This window comes from Gorilla gorilla, chromosome 18, assembly GCF_029281585.2.
Source record: "Gorilla gorilla gorilla isolate KB3781 chromosome 18, NHGRI_mGorGor1-v2.1_pri, whole genome shotgun sequence".
Classification (NCBI taxonomy): Eukaryota; Metazoa; Chordata; class Mammalia; order Primates; family Hominidae; genus Gorilla; species Gorilla gorilla.
In genome coordinates this window covers 14,406,003-14,430,344 of record NC_073242.2, presented here as the reverse complement: position 1 = coordinate 14,430,344, position 24,342 = coordinate 14,406,003, and the positions used below count along the sequence as shown (strand labels likewise).

General features: G+C 47.1%; 1 protein-coding gene across 3 annotated transcripts in view; it reads left to right on the top strand.

Moving 5' to 3' along the window:
• TVP23A (trans-golgi network vesicle protein 23 homolog A) overlaps positions 1-24,342 on the top strand; it is a 60,713-nt gene that overhangs the window by 24,670 nt on the left and 11,701 nt on the right. For 2 of the 3 annotated variants that reach the window (XM_055365282.2, XM_031002954.3), the window contains exons 3-6: positions 19,149-19,293; positions 20,118-20,207; positions 20,805-20,933; positions 22,454-22,582. In XM_055365282.2, coding sequence (XP_055221257.2) covers positions 19,149-19,293; positions 20,118-20,207; positions 20,805-20,933; positions 22,454-22,582 — 493 coding nt within the window. Of the gene's footprint in view, positions 1-19,148; positions 19,294-20,117; positions 20,208-20,804; positions 20,934-22,453; positions 22,583-23,914; positions 23,975-24,342 lie in introns of all 3 variants that reach the window. The other variant, XM_031002953.3, reaches the window with a different exon arrangement.

The following is a 24,342-nucleotide window of genomic DNA, read 5'->3' as shown; positions in this document are numbered from 1 at the left end:
ATTGCCACTGTTATGGTTTGAATATTTGTCCCCTGTAAAATGCATGTTGAGATTTGATTGCTATTCTAACACTGTTAAGAGCTGGGACCTTTAAGTGATGATTCGGCCGTGAGGGCTGTGCCTCATGAGTGGGTTTCATACCTTTATAAAGGGGCTGGTGGGAGTGAGTCCTGTCTCAGGGCTCTTCTGCCCTTCTGTCATGTGAAGACAGTGTTCCTCCCCTCCTGGGGGTGCAGCATTCAATGCATCATCTTGGGAGCAGAGACCGGACCCTCACCAGATACCGAGTGTGCTGGCACCTTGATCTTGGACTTCCCAGCCTCCAGAACTGTGAAAAATACTTTTTTTTTTTTTTTTGGTGAGACAGGGTCTCACTCTGTCACCCAGGCTGGAATGCAGTGGTGTGATCACAGCTCACTGAAGCCACAATCTCCTGGGCCCAATCAGTCCTCCCACTTCAGCCTCCCACATAGGTGGGACCATAGGTGTGTGCCACCATGCCCAGCTAGGTTTATTTTTTTTATTTTGTAGAGACAGGGTCTCCCTAAGTTTCCCAAGCTGGTCTCAAACTTCTGAGCTCAAGTGATCCTCCCACCTTGGCCTCCCAAATGCTGGGATTACAGACGTGAGCCACCGTACCTAGCCAAATAAAAATTTCTGTTGTTTGTAAATTACTTGGTTGATGATATTCTGTTACAGCAGCACGAAATAGGCCAAGTTAGAAATTGGTACCAGAGAAGTGGAGTGTTGCTATAACAAGTACCTGAAAATGTGGCAGAGATTAGAACGATGCCACTACAAGCCAAGCAGTGCCCAGAGGTGGAGGGTGAAGGGTGAGAAGCCACACACAGGGCCCAGCCTGGGCCCAGCATCCAGAGGCACCCCCCCAACTTGTCCCTGGGGCTCACACTTTCATTTTGATGCTGAGCATGCCCAGACTCTAAAGTCGATATGTCTCTTTATTTTTTTTATTTTTTTGAGATAGAGTCTTGCTGTGTCGCCCAGGCTGGAGTGCAGTGGTGCGATCTTGGCTCACTATAACCTCCAAGCGATTCTCCTGCCTCAGCTTCCCGAGTAGATAGGATTACAGGTGCGTGCCACGACGCCCGGCTAATTTTTGTATTTTGAGTAGAGACAGGGTTTCGCTATGTTGCCCAGGTTGGTCTTTAACTCCCAGCCTCAAGTGATCCACCCACCTCGGCCTCCCAGAGTGCTGGGATTACAGGCAGGAGCCACCATGCCCTGCTGGGTATGTCTCTTTAAAAAGAAATAAAGAACAGAAACAAGAGGAAAAAACTGTGGCAACCAGAGGGAAGTTTGTTCTTTTATTCACTTCTACACATAAACCTCTATTGTGCTGACCTTTGAATGGAAACTGAGCACTTGGCAATCAGCCTCTGCTCAGATATCCCAACAGTCCCAAACCCTGACCTCCCAGCTCAGATGTTGGGGGAGTAAGAGGATGTGCTGTCTTTTGAATTAAGAAGCCCGTTTCAGAAGGATGATGGAGCTAACATTGCATCTAGGTCACTCTGGAAAAGAAAAATCAGATCAGCCCAGATGGTTCATCCCCTGGGTTAGTGCAGGCCCCACAGCGTTCCTGAAGGGTTTATAGGGACCTTTGCTTTTTTAGGCTTGGGTTTCTTAAGTCCTTTCTGCTTTGTTGCTGAAACTGAGTTCATCTTGAAAATGGAAGAGAAGAGAGCACTTCAATTGTCCCACACAGAAGAATCACTTGGGAGAATTGTTAAAGTGCAGATTCTAGCTCAGGAGGCCTGGGGGTGGGGTTGTGGGTCCTGCATTTCGTAACTCCCAGGAGGTATGGTGGAACTAGTGGATGGAGAAGTGGCTGAGAATGTACTTCTTCCTGGGCAAACATCATCTTAGCTGCCTCCCCTGGCACCTGGGGGTTCCTTGAACCCAGCATCTTCATGGTGGCATGCCACTGCTAGTGAAGCAGTGTTGTCTGTGGTAAATACTTGGGGTTCATTGTCTTGTGCCAAGAAGATTAAGGACATGGACACACGTAAGGAATGAGTTTAGAAGCAGAGGTTTAATAGGCAAAAGAAAGAGAAAGGAGAACAGCTTTCTTCTTAGTGAGAGAGAAGGGCTTCCGAAGGGAAAAATCCGGCCGGCGGTGGACCACAGCAGATTTTATAGGCAGGTTTGAGGAGGTGGTGTCTGATTTACATAGGGCACACAGATTGGTTGGATCAGGTGTGACGTTTATGTAGCACTCAGGGAAGGCTGGCCACCCCACCCTAATCTTATTACACAAATGGGCTTTCGACTTGGCCCATGCCATGTTGTTTGCTTCTTACTGTACACATGGCTGGCAAAGAGAAGGGAAGATGCTCACACCTGTAATCCCAGCACTTTGGGAGGCCGAGGCGGGCGGATCATGAGGTCAGGAGATTGAGACCATCCTGGCTAACACGGTGAAACCCTGTCTCTACTAAAAATACAAATTAAAAAAAAAATTAGCCGGGCATGGTGGCACGTGCCTGTAGTCCCAGCTACTCGGGAGGCTGAGGCAGGAGAATCGCTTGAACCCAGGAGGCGGAGGTTGCAGTGAGCCGAGATTGTGCCACTGCACTCCAGCCTGGGCAACACAGCAAGACTCTGTCTCAAAAAAAAAAAAAAGAGAGAAGGGAAGATGGAGCCTCCATGTTGGACATGCCTGGTCCCAGGTAGCCTTTTCCTATTGGCACAACTTGGCCTTTTCCTATTGGCACAACTGCTGGCATTCACCCTGGAAGCTTCCAGCTTGCTTGTCTATGTCTGCAGCTGGATTTTACAGGCTGCTCTTTGTTAGAAAAGAAAATAATTTTGGGGCTGATTTTCATTAAAAGGAAAACCTTACTTGGTACTCCCATACCCTATTTGCCTAAGTAGTTTCTTCTGAACTCCTACATCAGTAGCAGAGAAGCCACCTGAGTGTAAGTGGGTGTCGGGGCCAAAGAAAGAAATAGCAACACCCTACTTATTTTTAACAATGGGGAAAAACATTCGTCTGACAAAGGATGTCCAAAAAGAGCGTTACTGGTCATGGTTTTTTCCTCTTTCTTCCGTTCTCAAAAATGTTGACTATTAATGAGTCAAGCAATAAGTAGAGGGATAGGAACCACAGCTGCTGGAGGACTCTCTCTGATCTGGCATGGTGGTTTTTTATCTCCCAGAAGCCTGTAAACCAAAAATAAAAGTCTAAGCCCCCCAGCCAACTGAATGGACCCCTCCTCTCGGCCAAGGGCATTCCAAAGTTTACCTAAAGAACTAGTTCAGGCCATGATGGGAAGAGGTGGGGGTCAGACATGCCTCGTTCTACCCTCCTCCCATTGGAATCCAGGCACAGCTGACCAGCATTAACATTAACACAAGGACCTTAATACTGGACAAACAGATTGTTTTTAGCAATAACATCCCAACAGCACAGATAGCAGGCCCTGAAAGAAATTGAAGTATTTTACCCCAAACTACATTTGAGGACTAAACTCTAATTTTTTTCCTATCTTGCCCAAATTCCTATCTAAGGGGTCTGGATAGGACCCCTACAAACCATACATTTTCATCAGATAGATTTTATTTAACCCTATATATCGTGACTTACTTTCCAATCTGATTCTGGTGTAACATTACATGACAAAGAAGAAAATCAAAATATTTTACCCCAAGACGGTCGGGCGCAGTGGCTCACACCTGTAATCTCAGCACTTTGGGAGGCCGAGGCAGGCAGATCACAAGGTCAGGAGATCGAGACCATCCTGGCTAACACGGTGAAACCCTGTCTCTACTAAAAAATACAAAAAATTAGCCAGGCATGGTGGCGGGCGCCTGTAGTCCCAGCTACTCGGGAGGCTGAGGCAGGAGAATGGCATCAACCTGGAAGGCGGAGGTTGTAGTGAGCCGAGATCCTGCCAGTGCACTCCAGCCTGGGCGACAGTGCGAGACTCCGTCTCAAAAAAAAAAAAAAAATTTTACCCCAAGACATGTTTCTTTGTCATATTTTGAAATGGTCCTGCAAAGCCGTTCTTTGTGGGGGAAAATTTACATCTGTAAAGAATCTCTATTAACACAGCTATATTTTTTCTTCCAGGCCCTCCCAATGCTGAAGAGATTAACTGAGAACCTAGCACCTTTTAAAGGTCTGAATAGAAAACATTTGTCTTCTATTGTCTCTAAGGGCTGCCATTATAAGACTTCAAAAGAACCTTGGTCTCCACAATCTTTTATCTTCACCTGAACATTCCCTTTCTATTGATCCCAGGCCTTTAGACTCAACCAATTGTCAACCAGAAAATTTTAAAATTTATCTATAGCCTAGAAGGTCCCTACCAACCAGCCCCCTCCTCCTGCCCCTCTTTGAGTTGTCCCGCCTTTCTGAAACAAACGAATGTACCATTGTACCTTTTTTTTTTTTTGAGACAGAGTCTCACTCTGTCATCCAGGCTGGAGTACAGTGGCACAATCTTAGTTCACTGCAACCTCTACCTCTTGGGTGCAAGCCTTTTGCCTCAGCCTCCCAAGTAGCTGGGATTACAGGCACCTGCCACCACACCTGGCTTTTTTTTTTTTTTTTTTTTTTTTTTTTTAGTAGAGATGGGGTTTCACGTGTTGACCAGACTGGTCTTGAACTCCTGACCTCAGGTGATCGACCAGCCTCAGCCTCCCAAAGTGCTGGGATTACAGGTGTGAATCACCACACCCAGCCCCAATGTATATCTTGAATGTATTTGATTGATGTCTCATATCTCCCAAAAATATATAAAACCAGGCTGTACCCCAACCACCTTGGGCACATGTTCTCAGGATCTCCTGAAGGCTATGTCATGGGCTACGGTCACTCATATTTGGCTCAGAATAAATCTCATCAAATATTTTACAGAGTTTGACTCTTTTCATCAACACATTTTTTTGCCGTATTTTGAAAGAGCCTACAGAACTGTCTCTTGGGGGGGAAATCTGCACTCTGTTGAGAACCCCCTTCCCTTTCCAGGTGCTTCCCCTGATCCAGGAGAGAATTCACTAAGAGTGGTGCCTTTTTAAGGCTGGTAAAAAAACATTTGCCATCCTTTCTCTCTGAAGCTGGCTACCAGGAGGCATCATCTGTGATATAAAAACCTTGCTCTTGTCCGGGCGCCGTGGCTCATGCCTGTAATCCCAGCACTTTGGGAGGCTCACTTTGGGAGCAGGTGGATCACAAGGTCAGGAGTTCGAGATCTGTTGGGAAAAAGGCTTGTGGGGTGCCTGCATAAACTGGCCATAAAAATATGGGACAATAAGTTGTGGAAAGCCACGAGAGGCCGCTGAGGAGGAAAGCCTCCTAATTGCCATCATGTTCCCACGCTCAGAGTGAGACCCGCTCTCTTATCTGCAAACACTGTGTTCAAGGAGAAAGACACTCCTTTGAAGCACTGGAATGTGGAGAGACGTGCAGGCTCCTAGTTAAGCCCACTCCCACTAGCTACTCTCCGTTAAGTTAAAAATACGCTGTTTGAGCACAAAGGAGATTCATTTAAACCGCTACTGCTACAGTATGACATACTGTCTCCCTTTCCCCGTTTCACCCCTGAACATCTGCTTCTCAGATCTAAGTGACTGTACTCAATAAATAGTGTGGAGACCAGAACTCTGAGCCCTTTGCAGCCTCTGATTTGCTCTGGCCCCCTGGCTCCCACCTTTATGAACTCTTAACCTGTCTCTTCTCATTCCTTTGTCACCACCGGACTTTGGGTACCTTACGGATGGTGTTGAGGCTGGTCCCCAACAGAGACCAGCCTGACCAACATGATGAAACCCTGTCTCTACTAAAAATACAAACAATTAGCCGGGTGTGGTGGCGGGCGCCTGTAGTCCCAGCTGCTCAGGAGGCTGAGGCAGGAGAATCGCTTGAATCCAGGAGGTGGAGGTTGTAGTGAGCCGAGATTGCACCACTGCACTCCAACCTGGGCGACAGAGCAAGACTCCGTCTCAAAAAAAAAAAACAAAAAAAACCTTGCTCACAACCCCTCATCTTAACCCAGACACTCCTTTCTCTTGATTCCAGGTCTTTAGATAATAACTCAACCAATTGCCAATCAGAAAATCCTTGCATTTACCTATGACCCAGAAGCGCCCTCCCTGTTTGAGTTGTCTTGCCTTTCCAGACCAAACCAATGTACATCTTGCATGTATTGATTGATGCCTTTGTCTCCCTAAAACGTATGAAGCCAGGTTGTAGCCTGACAACCTTGGGCACATGTTCTCAGGACCCCATGGGGCTGTGTCATGGGTCACGGTTCTCATATTTGGCTCAGGATTAATCTCTTTAAATATTTTACAGAGTTTGACTCTATTAGTTGGAAGCCTCCGGCATCTGACGCAAATGTTACCGTCTCATTTTATGGATGGATAATGTGAGGCTCAAAGTGAAGCGGCATTGTTGTCTGGGGTAAATACCCTGGGTTTGTCATCTCATGCCAAGAAGATTACGGACACTGAGACATATGAGGAGTGAATTTAGGAGGGGAGGTTTAATAGGCAAAAGAAAGAGAAAGGAGAACAGCTCTCTCTCCTGTGAGAGAGAGGGGCTTCTGAAAGGGAAAAAACCAGCCCACTGCAGACTGCACCAGATTTTATAGACAGGCTTAAGGAGGCGGTGTCTGATTTACATAGAGCCCACAGATTGGTTGGACCGGGGTGACATTCACATAGCGCTCACGGAAGGCTGGCCCCCCCCACCCTAATCTTATTATGCAAATGAGCTTTCCACTTGGCCGGTGCCATGTTGCCTGCCCCATGTTGCCTGCCCCTTACTGTACACGTGACTGGAAAGGAGAAGGGAAGATGGAGCCGCTATTTTGAACATACCTAGTCCCAGGTAGCCTTTTCCCATTGGCACAGCTGTTGGCCTTCACCTGTGCAAGCTTCCAGCTTGCTTGTCTGCAGCTGGATTTTACAGGCTGCTCTTTGTTAGGAAAGAAAATAATTTTGGGGCTGCTTTTCATTAAAAGGAAAACCTTACAGAGGACTCTCATATCCTCACTATCTGCCTAAATAATTTCTTCTTAACTCCTGTATCAAAAAGGGTTTAGTACTTTGTCCGGGACTGCATACCCAGAAAGCATGGAGCAGGAGCGTGGGGCTGGACCCTCTGGCTTTCCCTGCACCACACTGGCCAGGGGCAGGGAGGGTTGGGCATTTGTACTTCAGAGAGGGGTGGCCTCTTTTTTTGTAGAGGAACTGGTAAGCCCAGAAGAAAGGACCTGCTTTCTGGAATTTTCTTCATGTATCCAGCTGTAACAGTCCATTACTCAATGGGGGATTTTTAGGTCTAAATTTTTTTTTTTTTTTTGGACCACAGCTGGGCCATCTAGGTACCCAGAATATCAGCCCACGAGCTTGGTTTATCCCAAAAGGCATCTGGCCTCAATGCAAAGTCAGGGCTGCTTCTGCCGATTTCTTTCTTCTTCTACTTTTAAATTCAAATTTACGTAAAAGTAACAGAGAACAATGAACCTGACGTTCCCAATGCCCATCCCCAGTCATCACCAGGATGTGGCCTGTTTCATCTTCACCCCCTCCCACCCCCGCACACTCAGGTTATTTTTAAGCAAATTCTAGACATCATCACAGAGCAAAGCAAACCAAGAAGGGAAGAGAATGCCTTTCTTCAGGCCTGCCATACTGAGAAGCAGGAAGGTCTCCAGAGTGTCTGAAAGAGGACACAGAATTTAAAATGTGATGTTTCATGAGGAATTCTAGTCGGAGATGGGCTTAAAAAAAGGGGTACAGTTTTCAAAGTAAAGGGTATTTTGTTTTTTTTTGACAAGTTCTCCCTCTGTCCCCAGGCTGCAGTGCAGTGGTGTGATCATAGCTCAGTGCAGCCTCAAACTCCTGGCCTCAAGTGATCCTCCTGCCTCAGCCTCCCAAAGTGCTGAGATTACAGGCCTAAGCCACTGCACCTGGCCACAGGACAACTTTTAAAGACATTGTTAGATCACTGCCGAAATTAGGATGAGCTCACCTTCCCCTGTGGATGGAAAATAAATCTTGGGGCCCCCATATCTCTAAGCTAAAGGGAAAAGTCAAACTGGGAAATGCTTAAGGCCAACCTGCCTCCCATTCTATTCAAAGTCACTCCCCTGCTCACTGAGATAAATGCATATCTGATTGCCTCCTTTGGAGACACTCATCAGAAACTTAAAAGAACACAACCATTTTTCTCTAATCTACCTATGCCCTGGAAGACCCCTCCCAGCTAATTGTTTGTATTTTTAGTAGAGACGGGGTTTCATCATGTTGGTCAGGCTGGTCTCTGTTGGGGACCAGCCTCAGCAGCACCTGTAGGGTACCCAAAGTCCGGTGGTGACAAAGGAATGAGAAGAGACAGGTTAAGAGTTCATAAATGTGGGAGCCAGGGGGCCAGAGCAAATCAGAGGCTGCAAAGGGCTCAGAGTTATGGTCTCCACACTATTTATTGAGTACAATCACATAGATCTGAGAAGCAGATGTCTGGAAAGGTGTTCCGCCTTTCCAGACCCAACCAATGTTCATCTTACATAAGTTGGTTGTTGTCTCCTGTCTCCCTGAAATGTACAAAACCAAGCTGTGCTCTGATCACCTTGGACACATGTTGTCAGGATCTCCTGATTGTGTTCTCAACCTTGGGAAAATAACTTTCTAAAATAACTGAGACCTGTCTCAGATATTCAGGGTTTACACCCCCAAATCAGACCTGCTTTAGAAGTTGTGGGACAGTGATGTTTGTGCCTCCTCCCAGTTTCTCTGTGTACTCTGTCTAGACAGAGCCTCGTACCTATGTCCACCCACCTTTATAAATTCTGGCTCTTTTTTTTTTTGAGATGGAGTCTTGCTCTGTCACCCAGGCTGGAGTGCAGTGGTGCGATCTCTGCTCACTGCAACCTCCACCTCCCCGGTTCAAGCGATTCTCGTGCCTCAGCCTCCCGAGTAGCTGGGATTACAGGCTTCCGCCACCAAACCTGGCTAATTTTTGTATTTTTAGTAGAGACTGGGGTTTCACCATGTTGGCCAGGCTGGTCTTGAGCTCCTGACCTCAGGTGATCCACCCGCCTTGACCTCCCAAAGTGCTGGGATTATAGGTGTGAGCCACCACGCCTGGCCTGGCTCTATTTTTTTTTTTTGAGACGGAGTCTCGCTTTGTCACCCAGGCTGGAGTGTAGTGTTGTGATCTCAGCACACTGCAACCACCGCCTCCCGGATTCAAGGGATTCTCCTGCCTCAGTTTCCCAGGTAGCTGGGATTACAGGCACCCGCCACCACATTCAGCTAATTTTTGTATTTTAGAGATGGGGTTTCACCATGTTGCTCAGGCTGGTCTTGAATTCCTGACCTCAGGTGATCCACCTGTCTCAGCCTCCCAAAGTGCTGGGATTACAGGTGTGAGCCACCACACCTGGACCTGGCTCTGTTTTTAGCGCAGTTTCAGTTTTGTAGCAAAGTTTGAGGAGAAAGTTCATATAATTTTTATATACTCCCCTTCTCCCCCAATTTCTCCATTTTAAACATCTTGCATTAGTGTGGTATATGTGTTACACTTGATGAACCAATACATTATTATTAACTAAAATCCACAGTTTATATCAGGGTTTACTCTTGGTGTTGTACATTTTATGAGGTTTTTTTTTTTCTTTCTTTCTTCTTTCTTTTTTCTTTTTTCTTTTTTTTTTTTTTTTTGAGACAAGGTCTTGCTCTGTTGCCCAGGCTGGAATGCATTGGTGTGATCTCGGATCACTGCAACCTCTGCCTTCCAGGCTCAAGCCATCCTCCCACCTTAGCACTCCAAGTAGCTGAGACTGTAGGCGTGTGCCACCATGCCTGGCTAATTTTCTTTCTTTTTTTTTTTTCTTTTTTTTGTAGAGATTGGGTATTACCATGTTGCCCAGGTTGGTATTTTTTCTTTTTTTTGAGACAGAATCTTGCTCTGTCACCTAGGTGGGAGTGCAGTGGTGAGATCTCGGCTCACTGCAACCTCCGCCTCCTGGGTTCAGGCAATTCTCCTTCCTCATCCTCCCTAGTAGCTGGGATTACAGGTGTGCACCACCTGGCTAATGTTTGTATTTTTAGTAGAGACAGGGTTTCACCATGTTGGCCAGGCTGGTCTTGAACTCCTGGGCTCAAGCTATCTGCCCCTTAGGCCTCCCAAAGTGCTGGGATTGTAGGCAGGCATGAGCCACCACGCCTAGCCCATTCTATGAGTTTTGGCAAATGTGTAATGTCAAAAGTCCTCCATCACAACATCATACAGAGTAGTTTCCCAGCTCTAAAAGTCCCCTCTGCTCCACCTATGCATCCCTCCCCACCCTCTGGAACTCCTGGCAACCACTGATCTTTTTACTGTCTCTAGAGTTTTGCCTTTTCCAGAACGTTGTATAGTGGAAGTTGTCCATACACAGCCTTTTCAGATTAACCTCTTTCACTAAGCAATACACATTTAAGGTTCCTGTATGCCTTTTTGAGGTCTGATAGCTCATTTCTTTTTAGCACTGAATAACATTCTGTTGTCTGGATGTACCATGGTTTATCCATTCTGCTATTGAAGGACATTTTATTTGTTTGTTTTTTGAGACAGAGTCTCACTCTGTCACCCAGGCTGGAGTGCAGTGGTGCGATCTTGGCTCACTGCAACCTCCGCTTCTTGGGTTCAAGTGATTCTCATGCCTCAGCCTCTCTGGCAGCTGGGACTACAGGTACGCGCCACCACGCCCGGCTAAATTTTGTATTTTTAGTAGAGATGGGTTTTCACCATGTTGGCCAGGCTGGTCTCGAACTCTTGGTCTCAAGTGATCCACCTACCTCAGCCTCCCAAAATGCTGCGATTACAGGTATGAGCCACCATACCTGGCCAATTAAAGGACATCTTAGTTGCTTCTGAGTTTTGGTAATTATGAATGAAGCTGCTATAAATATTTGTGTGTTGCTTTTTGTGCAGACGTTAAGTTTTCAGCTCACTTGGTAAACCATGGGGATTGTGGTTGCTGGATTGTATCACATGTAAAATGTTTGGAGTGACTTGCAAAGGTTGGCTTTGGTCAGCGGCTTCCAACAGGAGATTCGTATGGTTCAGTGAATTTTTACACACATGTAGTCATTAGATAAAGATACAGAACATCCCAGCATCCAGAAGTCTCCCTCATATCCCTTCCCAATCACTACCCCCCTCACCCACTCCAAGAAAGAACACAACCCCTTGGGATTGTGCCAGTTAGGCAGCAACCACCCAACAGCTTTTGAAAGTAGATTTTTTTGGAGTGTGGGTTTGGGGAGCAGGTAGGGGCAGTTTGCTTCATTTTGGGTTGTTTTGAAGGGAGCCTAATGTCATCACCAAGTTGTTCTTGCTGGTCTGGAGCAGGGGTTGGCACACTCTCTGGGTATTTTGGGCTTGGTATTCCAGCGAATGAGTGGGTGTGACTGTGTTCCAATAAAACTTGATTTACAGGCTGTGCACAGTGGCTCACACCTGTAATTGTAGCACTTTGAGAGGCTAAGATGGGAGGATAGCTTGAGCCCAGGAATTTGAGACCAGCATGGGCAAAATAGTGAGATCCCATCTCTACAAAAAATTTTAAAAATTAGCCAGGTGTGGTGGTGTCTGCCTGTATTCACAGCTACTTGGAAGGCTGACATGGGAGGAGTGCTTGAGCCTGGGAGGTCGAGGCTGCAGTGAGCCTTGATCACGCCACTGCACTCCAGCCTGGGAGACAGAGTGAGACCCTGTCTTAAAAACAAACAAAACAAACAAAAACGAAAACAAAACCAACAAAACTTTATGACACAGGTGAGCAGCAACTACCTGGGGCTGGTGGCACAGGTTTAAGAAGAATTTACCAAGACAGTTATAGGTAAAGAGAAAGTGTGGAAGTACATTTCAAAGGAGCAAGGGGCAGGCCAGCAAGAGAGGAGCTGAATGCCAGGAAACAAAGGCTTCCTGGGGATTTTCTAGGATAGTGCTTGTGCTGTGTGCTGAAGAGGGCTTTGGGAAGTACTGATAATGCCAGGGTTGCAGTGAGTTCACTTGTGATTTTTGTATCAGCTGAGGGTCTGATGACAGCTGGGTGCGGGAAGGTTGTGTTATTTGGCCAGGTACGGTAGCTCACACCTATAATCCTGGCACTTTGGGAGACTGAGGCAGGTGGATCACCTGAGGTCAGGAGTTCGAGACCAGCCCGGCCAACATGGTAAAACCCCGTCTCTACTAAAAATACAAAAATTAGCCAGGTGTGGTGGCATGCACCTGCAATTCCAGCTACTCAGGAGGTTGAGGCAGGAGAATCGCTTGAACCCGGGAGGCGGAGGCTGCAGTGAGCTGAGATCATACCACTGCACTCCAGCCTGGGCAACGGAGTGAGACTCTGTCTCAAAAAAAAAAAAAAAAAAAAAAGATTGTGTTAGTTGTGAAGGAGGGCTGTGTGTTCTGGACCATGAACAGAGGGAGATTTATAGCTTATCTGCCTTTTCTTTTTGTTTTCCCTCATTTCTGCCAACCTGACTTTCCCTAATTAAGACTCCACACTTCATTTACAAAAGCAGGCCATGGCCAGATTTGGCCCTTAGGTTGTAGTTTGCTGAACCCGTGTAGAGCTGTGCTTTTTCTTTGTGAAATTCATGTGTCCAGGTCCCACCTGAAATCTGAATCCTTGTGTCCTGTGCACAACGTGAGACCTCCTCAGGTGGCTTTCACGCACATTCCAGGTTGAGAATCTACTGTGCTTCCCTCCGGGGAGGAAGACAATGGGTGACAAGGGCCCAGAGCTGCATAAGTGGATCTAGAAAGAGAGGAAAGTTGAACAGAAGCCCCCATCAGGACTCTCCCTGCCTTGACAACACTTTACTAGAGTAATCCCTTTCCCCCTTTCATCACTGTGTCATTTTCTCACCTCTTCGTTTTTCTTTTTTTTTTTTGAGATGGAGTTTCACTCTGTCACCCAGGCTGGAGTGCAGTGATGTGATTTTGGCTCACTGCAACCTCCACTTCCCAGGTTCAAGCGATCCTCCTGTCTCAGCCTCCTGAGCAGCTGGGACTACAGGCATCTGCCACCATACCCGGCTAATTTTTGTATTTTTAGTAGAGATGGGGTTTCATCATGTTGTCCAGGCTGGTCTTGAACTCCTGACCTCAAGTGATCTACCCACCTCTGCCTCCCAAAGTGCTGGGATTATAGGCGTTAGCACCGAGTCTCCTCTTCTTGAAACAATGGGTTTCTATGTGGCCGGGGTTGGGGATGTTGGATACTGTATGGAAATAGCACCTGTTCAAGTTGAACATGATGAAGGTTCATCTGGGGGAATGTGAGGGGCCCAGGAGTCTTGGGAGATCCTGCAAAGACAAAAAGTAGTCCCCTCAGGAGTGAGAGAAAGTTGTGGTCAGAGGGGGAATTTCACAGTTTGGCTCTTGGTGGTGGAACTGTTGTTTCGAATGACACGGAGGACTGAGATGGTAATGGCTGTCACCTATTTTTGAGCGTGGTGTGTGTTTCAGGCACTTTATATGTACCACCCTCACCCGATGTTTTCAGTATCTTAGGAAGTGGATCCTGTTGGCATTCCCATTTTGCAGAAGAGGAGATGGAGGGATCACAGAGTTAAGTAGCTTAGGCAAGACCACAGAGCTACTCAGATTAGAGCCAGGATTGGAATGCTGGTGGTCTAGCGCCCAAGCCCATGGGTGGCCGGCCAGTTCTCACTAACATAGGCCTCCATAACAGCTGTTCAGCACCGAATGAGTGGTGAAGTTAAATATTAAAAGCTGAGAGAGCCAGTGCCCTTATACAAAGGCTGGAATGTGACAAAAGCCTACCCAGAGTTGTGCCCAGGTCTTTCCTGGTCCTTGAAGTATGACAAGATAACAAAGGACCCATTTAGGATGAAATAAGTTTATTGGGAGGTCCAAAGAAACTCCCCAGGCCTCCACAAACAAGTTTACTGGGGGTCTGAAGAGACTCCCCAAACCTCCATGATTTAGCAGGAGACAAGATAAGGGTAATCACCCCAGCACCTGGACCCATTTACATTAAGTAAATTTACTGAGGCTCCAGAGGAAGGTCTTCAGGACTCAGATATTAGTTATAGACTAAAAGAAGTTAATCTTTATTTTATTTTATTCATTCATTCATTCATTCATTCATTCATTCATTCATTCATTTTGAGATGGAGTCTCACTCTGTCGCCCAGGCTGGAGTCCAGTGGCACGATCTTGGCTCACTGCAAACTTTGCCTCCTGGGTTCAAGCAATTCCCCTGCCTCAGCTTCCCGAGTAGCTGGAATTATAGGCGTGCACCACCACACCTGCTAATTTTTGTATTTTTATTAGAGCCGGAGTTTTGCCATGTTGGCCAGGCTGGTCTCGATCTCCTGACTTCAAGTGATCTGCCCGCCTCAGCTTCCCAAAGGGCTGGGGATTACAGGCGTGAGCCACCACCCCCGGCCAATCACTTATTTTAGATGAATGCAAACTTATCCATGACATATAGCTCAGAAGGTATATAAGCTCTGGAAAACTTGGTAATTTTAAGTTGGCCTGGCGATATTTTCTAGGTCTTCTCCCTGTAACTGGCTACAGAAATAAAAACTTCCTCTCCCAGTTCATCTGCATCTCGTTTTTGGGCCACAAGAATATGCCGCCTTATTCTCAGTTGGTCCGGGAACACACGCAGCTGGTGCCATGCCCACTGTGCTGTTTGCCTCTCAAGGGGCAACCTCCCAGGTTGGTGCCTGGGAGGGCGGAGTTGGAGAGCAATGGCATTGGGAACCGGAGGTGATTGGTGGTGTGTGTGTGTATGCTCCATGTTGCCGGGGAGCAGGAGGATGGAGGACCCGATGCCAGAGACGAGTGGACAGGACTTAAACTATGACTCTCAAAACTCTCAAAACTGGAAAACTGGTCTGAGATCACATAGTATTAGCTAGAGGCACAGGCTGGGCAAACTCCAGATAGGGACTGAATGAGGACTTGGAGGATGCTGATGGAGCAACCTGCATGAAATAGGATTAAAGCAACATTTAAAAGGGCAACAGGCGTCCTCTTCTACTTGCTTTGGGCTTTGAACTGTGTTTGAGTAACACCACTTTCCATTGAGTTAATCAGGGCCCAGCTAAGTGGAAGCTATCAACAACTGGAAATTTTTCTGCATTTTATTTTAGGAGAGCCACAGCCAAAAAGAAAAAAGAAAAGAAGCAGGTGGGCAGGGGATTTATTCGAATGCATTTACTTCCACATTTTACCATGGGTCAGCGCACACTTGGCTCACACTCTGACATTTTTTTGAGATCTATATATTTTGTTGTTTTGAGATGGAGTCTTGTTCCGTAGTGCAGTGGTGCAATCTCAGCTCACTGCAACCTCTGCCTCCCAGGTTCAAGCAATTCTCCTGCCTCAGCCTCCCAAGTAGCTGGGATTACAGGCGCCTGCCATCAGGCCTGGCTAATTTTTGTAGTTTTAGTAGAGATAGGGTTTCACCATGTTGGCCAGGCTGGTCTCGAACTCCTGACTTCAAGTGATCCAGCCGCCTCAGCCTCCCAAAGTGCTGGGATTATAGGCATGGGCCACCGCGCCCGACCCTGTATCTTTTTTTTTTTACATTTGTATTGTTCTACAAAGACGACAGATGTTTCCAGTGATTCTAACTGACTCGATTACAAGGTTCAACATAACAAATATGTTTGCCGAGAATCTTAAATACTGGGTGCTTTTGGGGATATAAAAATGTGTTAAACATGGTCTATGCCCTCAAAGAACTTTCAGTTATTGAAAGAGCATTTATTTATCTCCAGGGGCAAGGGACAGAATTTTATTCAGTTAGGAAATTCTCAATAAGGTTTACAGCAAAAAGAGACACCCAAGAGTCTTACCTTCTGGAACACTCCAGGAAGTTTTTAAGTTCTATGTGATCCTGTCTCATTCTTCTTTGAGACAGCGATTTGCTCTGTTGCCCAAGCTGGAGTGCAGTGGCATCATCTCGACTCACTGCAACCTCCACCTCCCAGGTTCAAGCGATCCTCCTGCCTCAGCCTCCTGAGTAGCTGGGATTACAGGCACCTGCCACCACAACTGGCTAATTTTTGTATTTTTAGTAAAGATGGAGTTTTACCATGTTGGCCACGCTGGTCTTGAATTCCTGACTTCAACTGATCTGCCTGCCTCGGCCTCCCAAAGAGCTAGGATTACAGGTGTGAGCCACCACGCCTGGTGATCCTGTCTAATTCTTCTTTTATTTTTATTTTTTTTGAGACGGAGTCTCGCTCTGTCACCAGGCCGGAGTGCAGTAGTACGATCTCAACTCACTGCAACCTCCGCCTCCCAGATTCAAGCAATTCTCCTGCCTCAGCGTCCCGAGTAGCTGGGACTACAGGCGCCCACCACCACGCTCAGCTAATTTTTGCATTTTTAGTAGAGACGGGGTTTCACCATGTTGGCCAGGGATGGTCTCAATCTCTTGACCTCGTGATCCGCCTGCCTCAGCCTCCCAAAATGCTGGGATTACAGGTGTGAGCCACCATGCCCGGCTTGATCCTGTCTAATTCTTAAAAGCCGGGTGCACTTCCTGGGTTGGTTTTCATTCAGGTCACCAGGAGAGCCAAGAGCCTGAGAGGCTCAGATGAGACCCATCCTGGTGAATAGTTGGTGCTTTGCTATGCAAAAAGTCACTGTGAAGTCTGCTTCTGAATCTTAACATTCCCCTGGGAGTCGGAAACCCCACAGTTTTATAGGCGCCTGTGGTTTGTTGACTCGGACTCCATTTCTTCTTGGGGAGAATGAGCAGGCTCTTTCCCCTGCAGTTCTGTGTGGACCTCTGTGACCACCCCATTCTGCCTCTCATTTTCCAAAGCCCACAACATTTTGTAACTCTAATCCAGAGGTTGCAAGCTCACTGCTCGCAGGCCAGTGAGAAACATAGACTGTGATATTTCAGTAAAAGAATTAGTGGCCATCATTTAAAATCCGATTTCCCATTGCAAGTCTGGATTTCTGACTTCTCATGAAAATCTTGGCTCTGGCAGTACTGGGTCTGGTTTGCACAGCTGCCTGGTGCTGGGAAGAGTCCCTTTCATCCCTCCCTTTTCCTCCCCTGCCCTGAGGTGCGGGTTTCATTCTCATCCATCACTGTATCAGAGGCGTGTGAACCAGAGCAACTCCATCTTGAATAGGGGCTGGGTAAAATGAGGCTGAGACCTACTGGGCTGCATTCCCAGACGGTTAAGGCATTCTAAGTCACAGGATGAGATATGAGGTCGCACAGGATACAGGTCATAAAGACCTTGCTGATAGAACAGGTTGCAGTTAAAAAGCTAGCTGAATCCCACCAAAACCAAGATGGCCATGAGAGTGACCTCTGGTCGTCCCCACTGCTACACTCCCACCAGCACCATGACAGTTCACAGATGTCATGGCAACGTCTGGAAGTTGCCCTATATGGTCTAAAAAGGGGAGGCATGAATAATCCACCCCTTCTTTAGCATATCATCAAGAAATAGCCATAAAAATGGGCAACCAGCAGCCCTTAGGACTGCTCTATCTATAGACTAGCCATTCTTTATTCCTTTACTTTCCAAATAAACTTGCTTTCACTTTACTCAATGGACTTGCCCTGAATTCTTTCTTGGGTGAGATCCAAGAACCCTCTCTTGGGGTCTGGATCTGAAACCCTTTCTGGTATAACAGCTGGGCTCGTGCCATTGATTTCCTGATCATAGTTGAGTATCGTTCTCTACCTGTGTGCTCTATTTAAACTGGGAAACCACAGAAAGAAACAGAAACCCACAAGCGTCTTCAGTCTGGCCCACATCACCCACTGCCATCACCTGCTCTATACAATTTGGTAACCTTTCTTTTCTTGTTTTTATTTTTTTTTTTTGTTTTTTGAGTTGGAGTCTAACTTTCTCACCCAGGCTGCAGTGCAGTGGTGTGATCTTGGCTCACTGCAACCTCCGCCTCCCAGGTTCTAGTGATTCTCCTGCCTCAGCCTTCCCAGTACCTGGGGTTACAGGCAGCTGCCACCATGCCCAGCTAATTTTTGTATTTTGAGTAGAAATGGGGTTTCACCATGTTGGCCAGGCTGGTCTTGAACTCCTGACCTCAGGTGATCCACCCGCCTCGGCCTCCCAATGTGCTGGCATTACAGGTGTGAGCCACCGTGCCTGGCCTATATCAGACTTACATTAAAATAATAATAATAATAATAATAAAAATAAGGCCAGGCGTGGTTGCTTATGCCTGTAATCCCGGCACTTTGGGAAGCCAAAGTGGACAGATCACCTGAGGTCAGGAGTTCAAAACCAGCCTGGCCAACATGTTGAAATCCTGTTTCTACTCAAAGTACAAAAATTAGCTGGGCGTGGTGGCAGGCGCCTGTAATCTCAGCTACTTGGGAGGCTGAGGCAGGAGAATTGCTTGAACCCGGGAGGTGGAGATTGCTGTGAACCGAGATCACGCCACTGCACTCCAGCCTAGGGGACAGAGCAAGACTCCATCTCAAAAAAAAAAAAAAAAAGAAAAGCAGTTTACATAGGATGAGCATGTTCCCCTTGGCTCCCTCTCTTCTTTCTGGCCAGGTTTGTGTCTAAAGGCACAGTGAACAAGAACCACCTTCCCCTAGATTAAATGCCAGGATTCACGTGCCATTCACCACTGAGCAAGTATGATGAGTTAGATCTGCCATTCACAGGTCACATGTTTCCCTCTGTCCAGGAACACGCATTCCCCGATGACATGAGACACCTACCCCGTGGGCTGCATGTGAGCTTGCAGCTCAGTGACTGGTGGAAAAACCCAACCTTTACCTTTAGGGAACTGGCCGTCATCTCTGCTAGGCGGGAAGGCAGTGACTGCTGTCACGTTTCACTTCAAAGATGACCGTGTTTCGAAGAGGGCAAGTGATATTTGGAGTCAAGTGGTGGGAAAGTACTGGATTCTTCGAAGGGGAGGAAAAAAAACAGTGTCAGCATGACTGTTTGGGGACTGCTGACCTAACGATGTGTCCCCAGGGCTACAGCCTGAGTTTCTGCGTCATATGCACCAGGGAGAACATTCCATTGAGCCACGCTAACACCCCCAGCAAAGTCTGAAGTGGTAGAGGGAGTTCAGTGACCATCCGCTTGGCTCTTGGAGTGAGGGCGCCTTCTGGGTCCTTTCCTAGACACCCCTTGGCCACCTTTTTCCACCTGTTTTTCCGAGTGAGTGCCATCGTCACCTACGTGAGCTGCGACTGGTTCAGCAAGAGCTTTGTGGGCTGTTTTGTCACGGTGCTGCTCCTCCTGTCCCTGGACTTCTGGTCTGTGAAGGTGAGGCCCTTTCGTGTGATGTCATCTCTTCCGAAACACGAGGCTTGTCCCCTGTGTGCATGGTACCAAGAGGTACTTTGGTTTAGACTCCTGAGACATGCTTAAGAGTGCTGAGCAGTGTCACTTAAAAGTAAGGGGAATGGAGAAACCCCGTCTCTACTAAAAATACAAAAATTAGCTGGGCGCGGTGGTGTGTGCCTGTAATCCCAGCTACTTGGGAGGCTGAGGCAGAAGAATCACTTGAACCCGGGAGGCGGAGGTTGCAGTGAGCCGAGGTTGTGCCATTGCACTCCAGCCTGGGTGACAAGAGCCAAACTCTGTCTCAGAAAAAAAAAAAAAAAGAGAGAGAGAGAATGAAAGCCAAGTAAGAGGGGTTTCCCTTATAAAAACCATCAGATCTTGTGGCACTTATTCACTACCATGAGAACAGTGTGGGGGAAACTGCCTCTATGATTCAATTATCTCCCACCCGGTCTCCCCCACAACACGTGGGAATTATGGAAGCGACAATTCAAGATGAGGTTTGGGTGGGGAGACAGCCAAACCATATCACTTGTATATGAATTAATACATATATTTAAAACATATATAATATGAACATATAAATTATATATGTTTTGTGGGGGGAGTGTGTTAACTTTTTAAAGTGAGCTTAGTTGAAAACTAGAAGTCTTGACATCTGAGAATCTACTACAATTCAAGGCCTTTTTTCTTCCTGCTCCCAGTACAAGTCTGAAATGAATCAAGGAACTTTTATTTATCAATACAGTGAATAAGCCTCTTTGCCTGTGACCTGCTCAGAGTCCTTTGTCTGTTGTCCTCAGAATGTAACCGGAAGACTCCTGGTGGGCCTTCGATGGTGGAACCAGATAGATGAAGATGGGAAGAGCCACTGGATCTTTGAAGCCAGGAAGGTATTCTCCATGACGAGCTGAACTAACCAGAGCGGGGATAATGGGTGTGGAAAGTTTATGTGGGTTCCTTTGGAGTTTTGTGCATATCTGATTCCTGCCCTACACAAAAGCCACCACTGCCAAGGTGCTCTGGTGAAACATGGGTGTGGCAAAAGTGTCTCCAAAATAGACCGGCCACGGTGGCTCACGCCTGCATTCCCAGCACTTTGGGAGGTGGAGGTGGGTGGATCACTTGAGGTCAGGAGTTTGAGACTAGCCTGGGCAACATGGTGAAACCCTGTCTCTACTAAAAATACAAAAATTAGCTGGGTGTGGTGGCAGGCACCTGTATTCCCAGCTACTCAGGAGGCTGAGGCAGGAGAATCACTTGAACCCAGGAGGCCGAGTTTCCAGTGAGCCAAGATCACGCCACTGCACTCCAGCCTGGGTGACACAATGAGACTTTGTCTCAAAAACAAAACAAAACAAAACAACATCAACAACAAAAAATCCCACAACAACAAAAGCATCTGCAAAATAAAATAAATGAAAATGCGAGCACGCTCGTTTGCAACCATTTCCACTTGTTTTGACATTTGAATTACTTTCCTTTAACAGGTCTCTCCGAATAGCATTGCTGCCACAGAAGCTGAAGCACGAATCTTCTGGCTGGGCCTCATAATCTGCCCCATGATATGGATTGTGTTTTTTTTTAGCACCTTATTTTCCTTGAAGCTAAAGTGGCTGGTAAGGCCAGATCTTGACTTCCACATTGCTTTGATGTCTCTGCAAAAAAAGTGTTTGCACCACTAGGCTTTTGTTGTTATTTGTTATTGATTGATTGATCAATTATAACAAGTTTATTGAGATATAATACACATTCCATACAATTTACCCATTTAAAGTATACAATTAGGGGCTTGGCATGGTGGCTTACACCTGTAATCCCAGGCCTTTGGGAGGCCAAGGCGGAAGGATTGTTTGAGCTCAGGAGTTCGAGACCAGCCTGGGCAACATAGCAAAACCCCATCTCTGCAAAAAATGCAAAAATTAGCCAGGCACGGTGGTGTGCACGCTTGAGCCCGGGAGGCAAAGGTTGCAGTGAGCCAAGATTGTGCCACTGCACTCCAGCCTGGGTGCTAGAGTGAGACCCTGTCTCCAAAAAATAAAATAAATACTAAGTGTGGAATTCAGTGGCTTCTAGTGCAGTCACAGAGTTGTACAGCCAAAACCACCATCAATGTTAGGAAATTTTCATCACCTGAAGAAGAAGCCTTGCGCCCTTTTGACATTGCTTCCCTGTGCTTCTGTTTCTCCAAGCCCTGGCACCTATTAATTTTTCTGTTTCTATGGATTTGCCTATTCTGGGCATTTCATATAAATGGACTCACACAGGCTGGCACAGTACCTCACATCTGTAATCCCAGCACTTTGGGAGGCTGTGGCAGGTGAATCACCTGAGGTCAGGAGTTTGAGACCAGCCTGGCCAACATGGCAAAACCCTGTCTGTACTATAGATACCAAAATTAGCTGGGCGTAGTGGCACATGCCTGTAATCTCAGCTACTTGGGAGGCTGAGGCAGGAGAATCGCTTGAACCCAGGAGGCGGAGGTTGCAGTGAGCCAAGATCGTGCCACTGCACTTCAGCCTGGGTGACAGAGTGAGACTCCGTCTTAAAAAAAATCAATAAATAGAGAAAACAAAATATTTGTAGATAGTAAAACAACAGTGTCATTTAATGAAAGTGCGGGCCCTGGAATTTGGATCCCGGCTCGACCACGCTCCAGCTCTGTGACCTTGGGCAGCTTTCGTCTTCCTGAGCCTCAGTTTCCTCTTTGTAAAATGGGATGATGATGGTGGCAACTTCTCCAGTTGTAATGATTCTGAGGTGTCCGTGGGTATTTGCAAATGCTCAGTAAATGTTGGCTGTTACTATTCTTAGGTGCAGGCTAGAGCATTTCTACGTGGCTTCAGAGGTGCATTTCTGTAAATGCTCTTAGAAAGTGACCTTTGCGTCAGGAGATCGAGACCATCCTGGCTAACACGGTGAAACACTGTCTCTACTAAAAATACAAAAAAATTAGCCGGGCCTGGTGGCGGATGCCTGTAGTCCCAGCTACTCGGGAGGCTGAGGCAGGAGAATGGCGTGAACCCGGGAGGCGGAGCTTGCAGTGAGCTGAGATCGTGCCTCTGCACTCCAGCCTGGGCGACAGAGCGAAACTCCATCTCAAAAAAAAGTGACCTTTGCTTTCTTTGTCTGAGTGCAGGCTCTGGTGGTTGCTGGGATCTCTCTCCAAGCTGCAAACCTGTATGGCTACATCCTTTGTAAGATGGGAGGCAACAGTGACATTAGCAAGGTCACAGCCAGTTTCCTGTCCCAGACAGTATTCCAGACGGTGAGTAACTGAGGTCTGACTCCTGGACCACTCCTCTCCAGGTAGTCAAAGTCAAGGTGGCCTGCTGGCAACTGCGGTTTGTAATGTAACATATCAGCCAGGCTGCCAATGTTTTATTGTTTATTTATTTTTTGGGAGACAGGATCTCGCTCTGTCACCCAGGCTAGAGTGCAATGGTGTGATCGCGGCCTACTGCAACCTCCATCTCTTGGGCTCAAGCGATCCTCCCACCTCAGCCTCTGGCGCAGTTGGGACTACAGGTGTGTACCACCATGCCTGGCCTTTTTTTTTGTAGAGACGAAGTTTTGCCATGTTGCCCAGGCTGCTCTAGAACTCCTGAGCTCAAGCAGCCCGCCTGCCTTGGCCTCCCGAAGTGCTGGGATTACAGCCGTGAGTGAGCCACCGTGCCTGGCAGTTTTGTTTTTTAATTGTAAGATTTACATAAAATGTACCATTGTAACCATTTTAAAATGTATAGTTCTGTGGCATTACGTATAACCACTTTATTGTGCAACCTTCACCCCACCCAGCTCCAGAAGTGCTTTCATCTTGCAAAACTTAAGCTCAGTACCCACAAAACATTAACTCCCCCTCCTCCTCGCCTCCTAGCCCTAGCAACCAGCATTCTGCTTTCTGTGTCTATTGGTTTGACAGCCCTAGGGACCTCCTATAAATGCAATTATAATTTTTGTCCTTTTGTGACTGCGATTGTTAGTTTTCAGTGATTTTTAAAACTATAGAATTAAGGAAAGAGTCACAAACGGTTTTTCAGTTGTTTTTTTTTTTTTTTTTTTGTGATGGGAGTCTCACTCTGCTCCCAGGCTGGAGTGCAATGGCATGTCTTGGCTCACTGCAACCTCCGGCTCTGGGTTCAAGTGATTCTCCTGCCTCAGCCTCCCAAGTAGCTGGGATTACAGGTGCGTAACACCATGCCTGGCTAATTTTTGTATTTATAGTAGAGATGGGGTCTCTCCATATTGACCAGGCTGGTCTCGAACTCCTTGCCTCAAGTGATCCGCCAGCCTTGGCCTCCCAAAGTGCTGGGATTACAGGCGGGAGCTACCATGCCCAGCTTGTTTTTGTTTTGTTTTTTTTTTTAACTTAATAGATATTTCTAAAAGTGAAAGACAGAAGTCTTTGAAATTTGACCAGGTTCATCCTGAAATGGGTTGAACCGTCTTAAATTTGAACAGCGCTGCTTTATGCCAAGACATCAAGCAACCAATTCCGCAGGTTTTCTGTACTTTGTGGGTTTTCTCTGGCCTTCCATCAGCAGGATCGCCCCACTCGCGTGTAAGGACAGAAAACCATGGTTGACTTTTCCCCTTGCAGGCCTGCCCAGGTGACTTTCAGAAGCCTGGCCTCAAGGGGCTGGAGATTCACCAGCATTAGGTGAGAAATGGATCATGGCACCCGTGAGGAGGAACTGGGGAATTCTGAAAAATGCAGCTCTTGGGGCACAGGGGCCCGGGGTCTCGGTGGGCTTCCCCTGTTCCCTGGGGTGGCCAGGCACGTGACCAGACAGGAAGCAGACTGGGCAATGGGCCTGCCCTGGGCTTTGCAGCCTCATTGCTCTTGGCGTGAGGAGCTGGGGCTGGGGGGGCGAGGTCACACCTTCCTCACACTGAACGTGTGCAAATCTGATCATATGTACGGTCCTAGGGAAGGGCGGGGAGGGAAGAGACAAGGGAGGGAAAGAACAAGGGGATTTGTTCTTGTTTCCCACCCACCCACTTTTATGCCCCAGAGTGGAGGGAGAA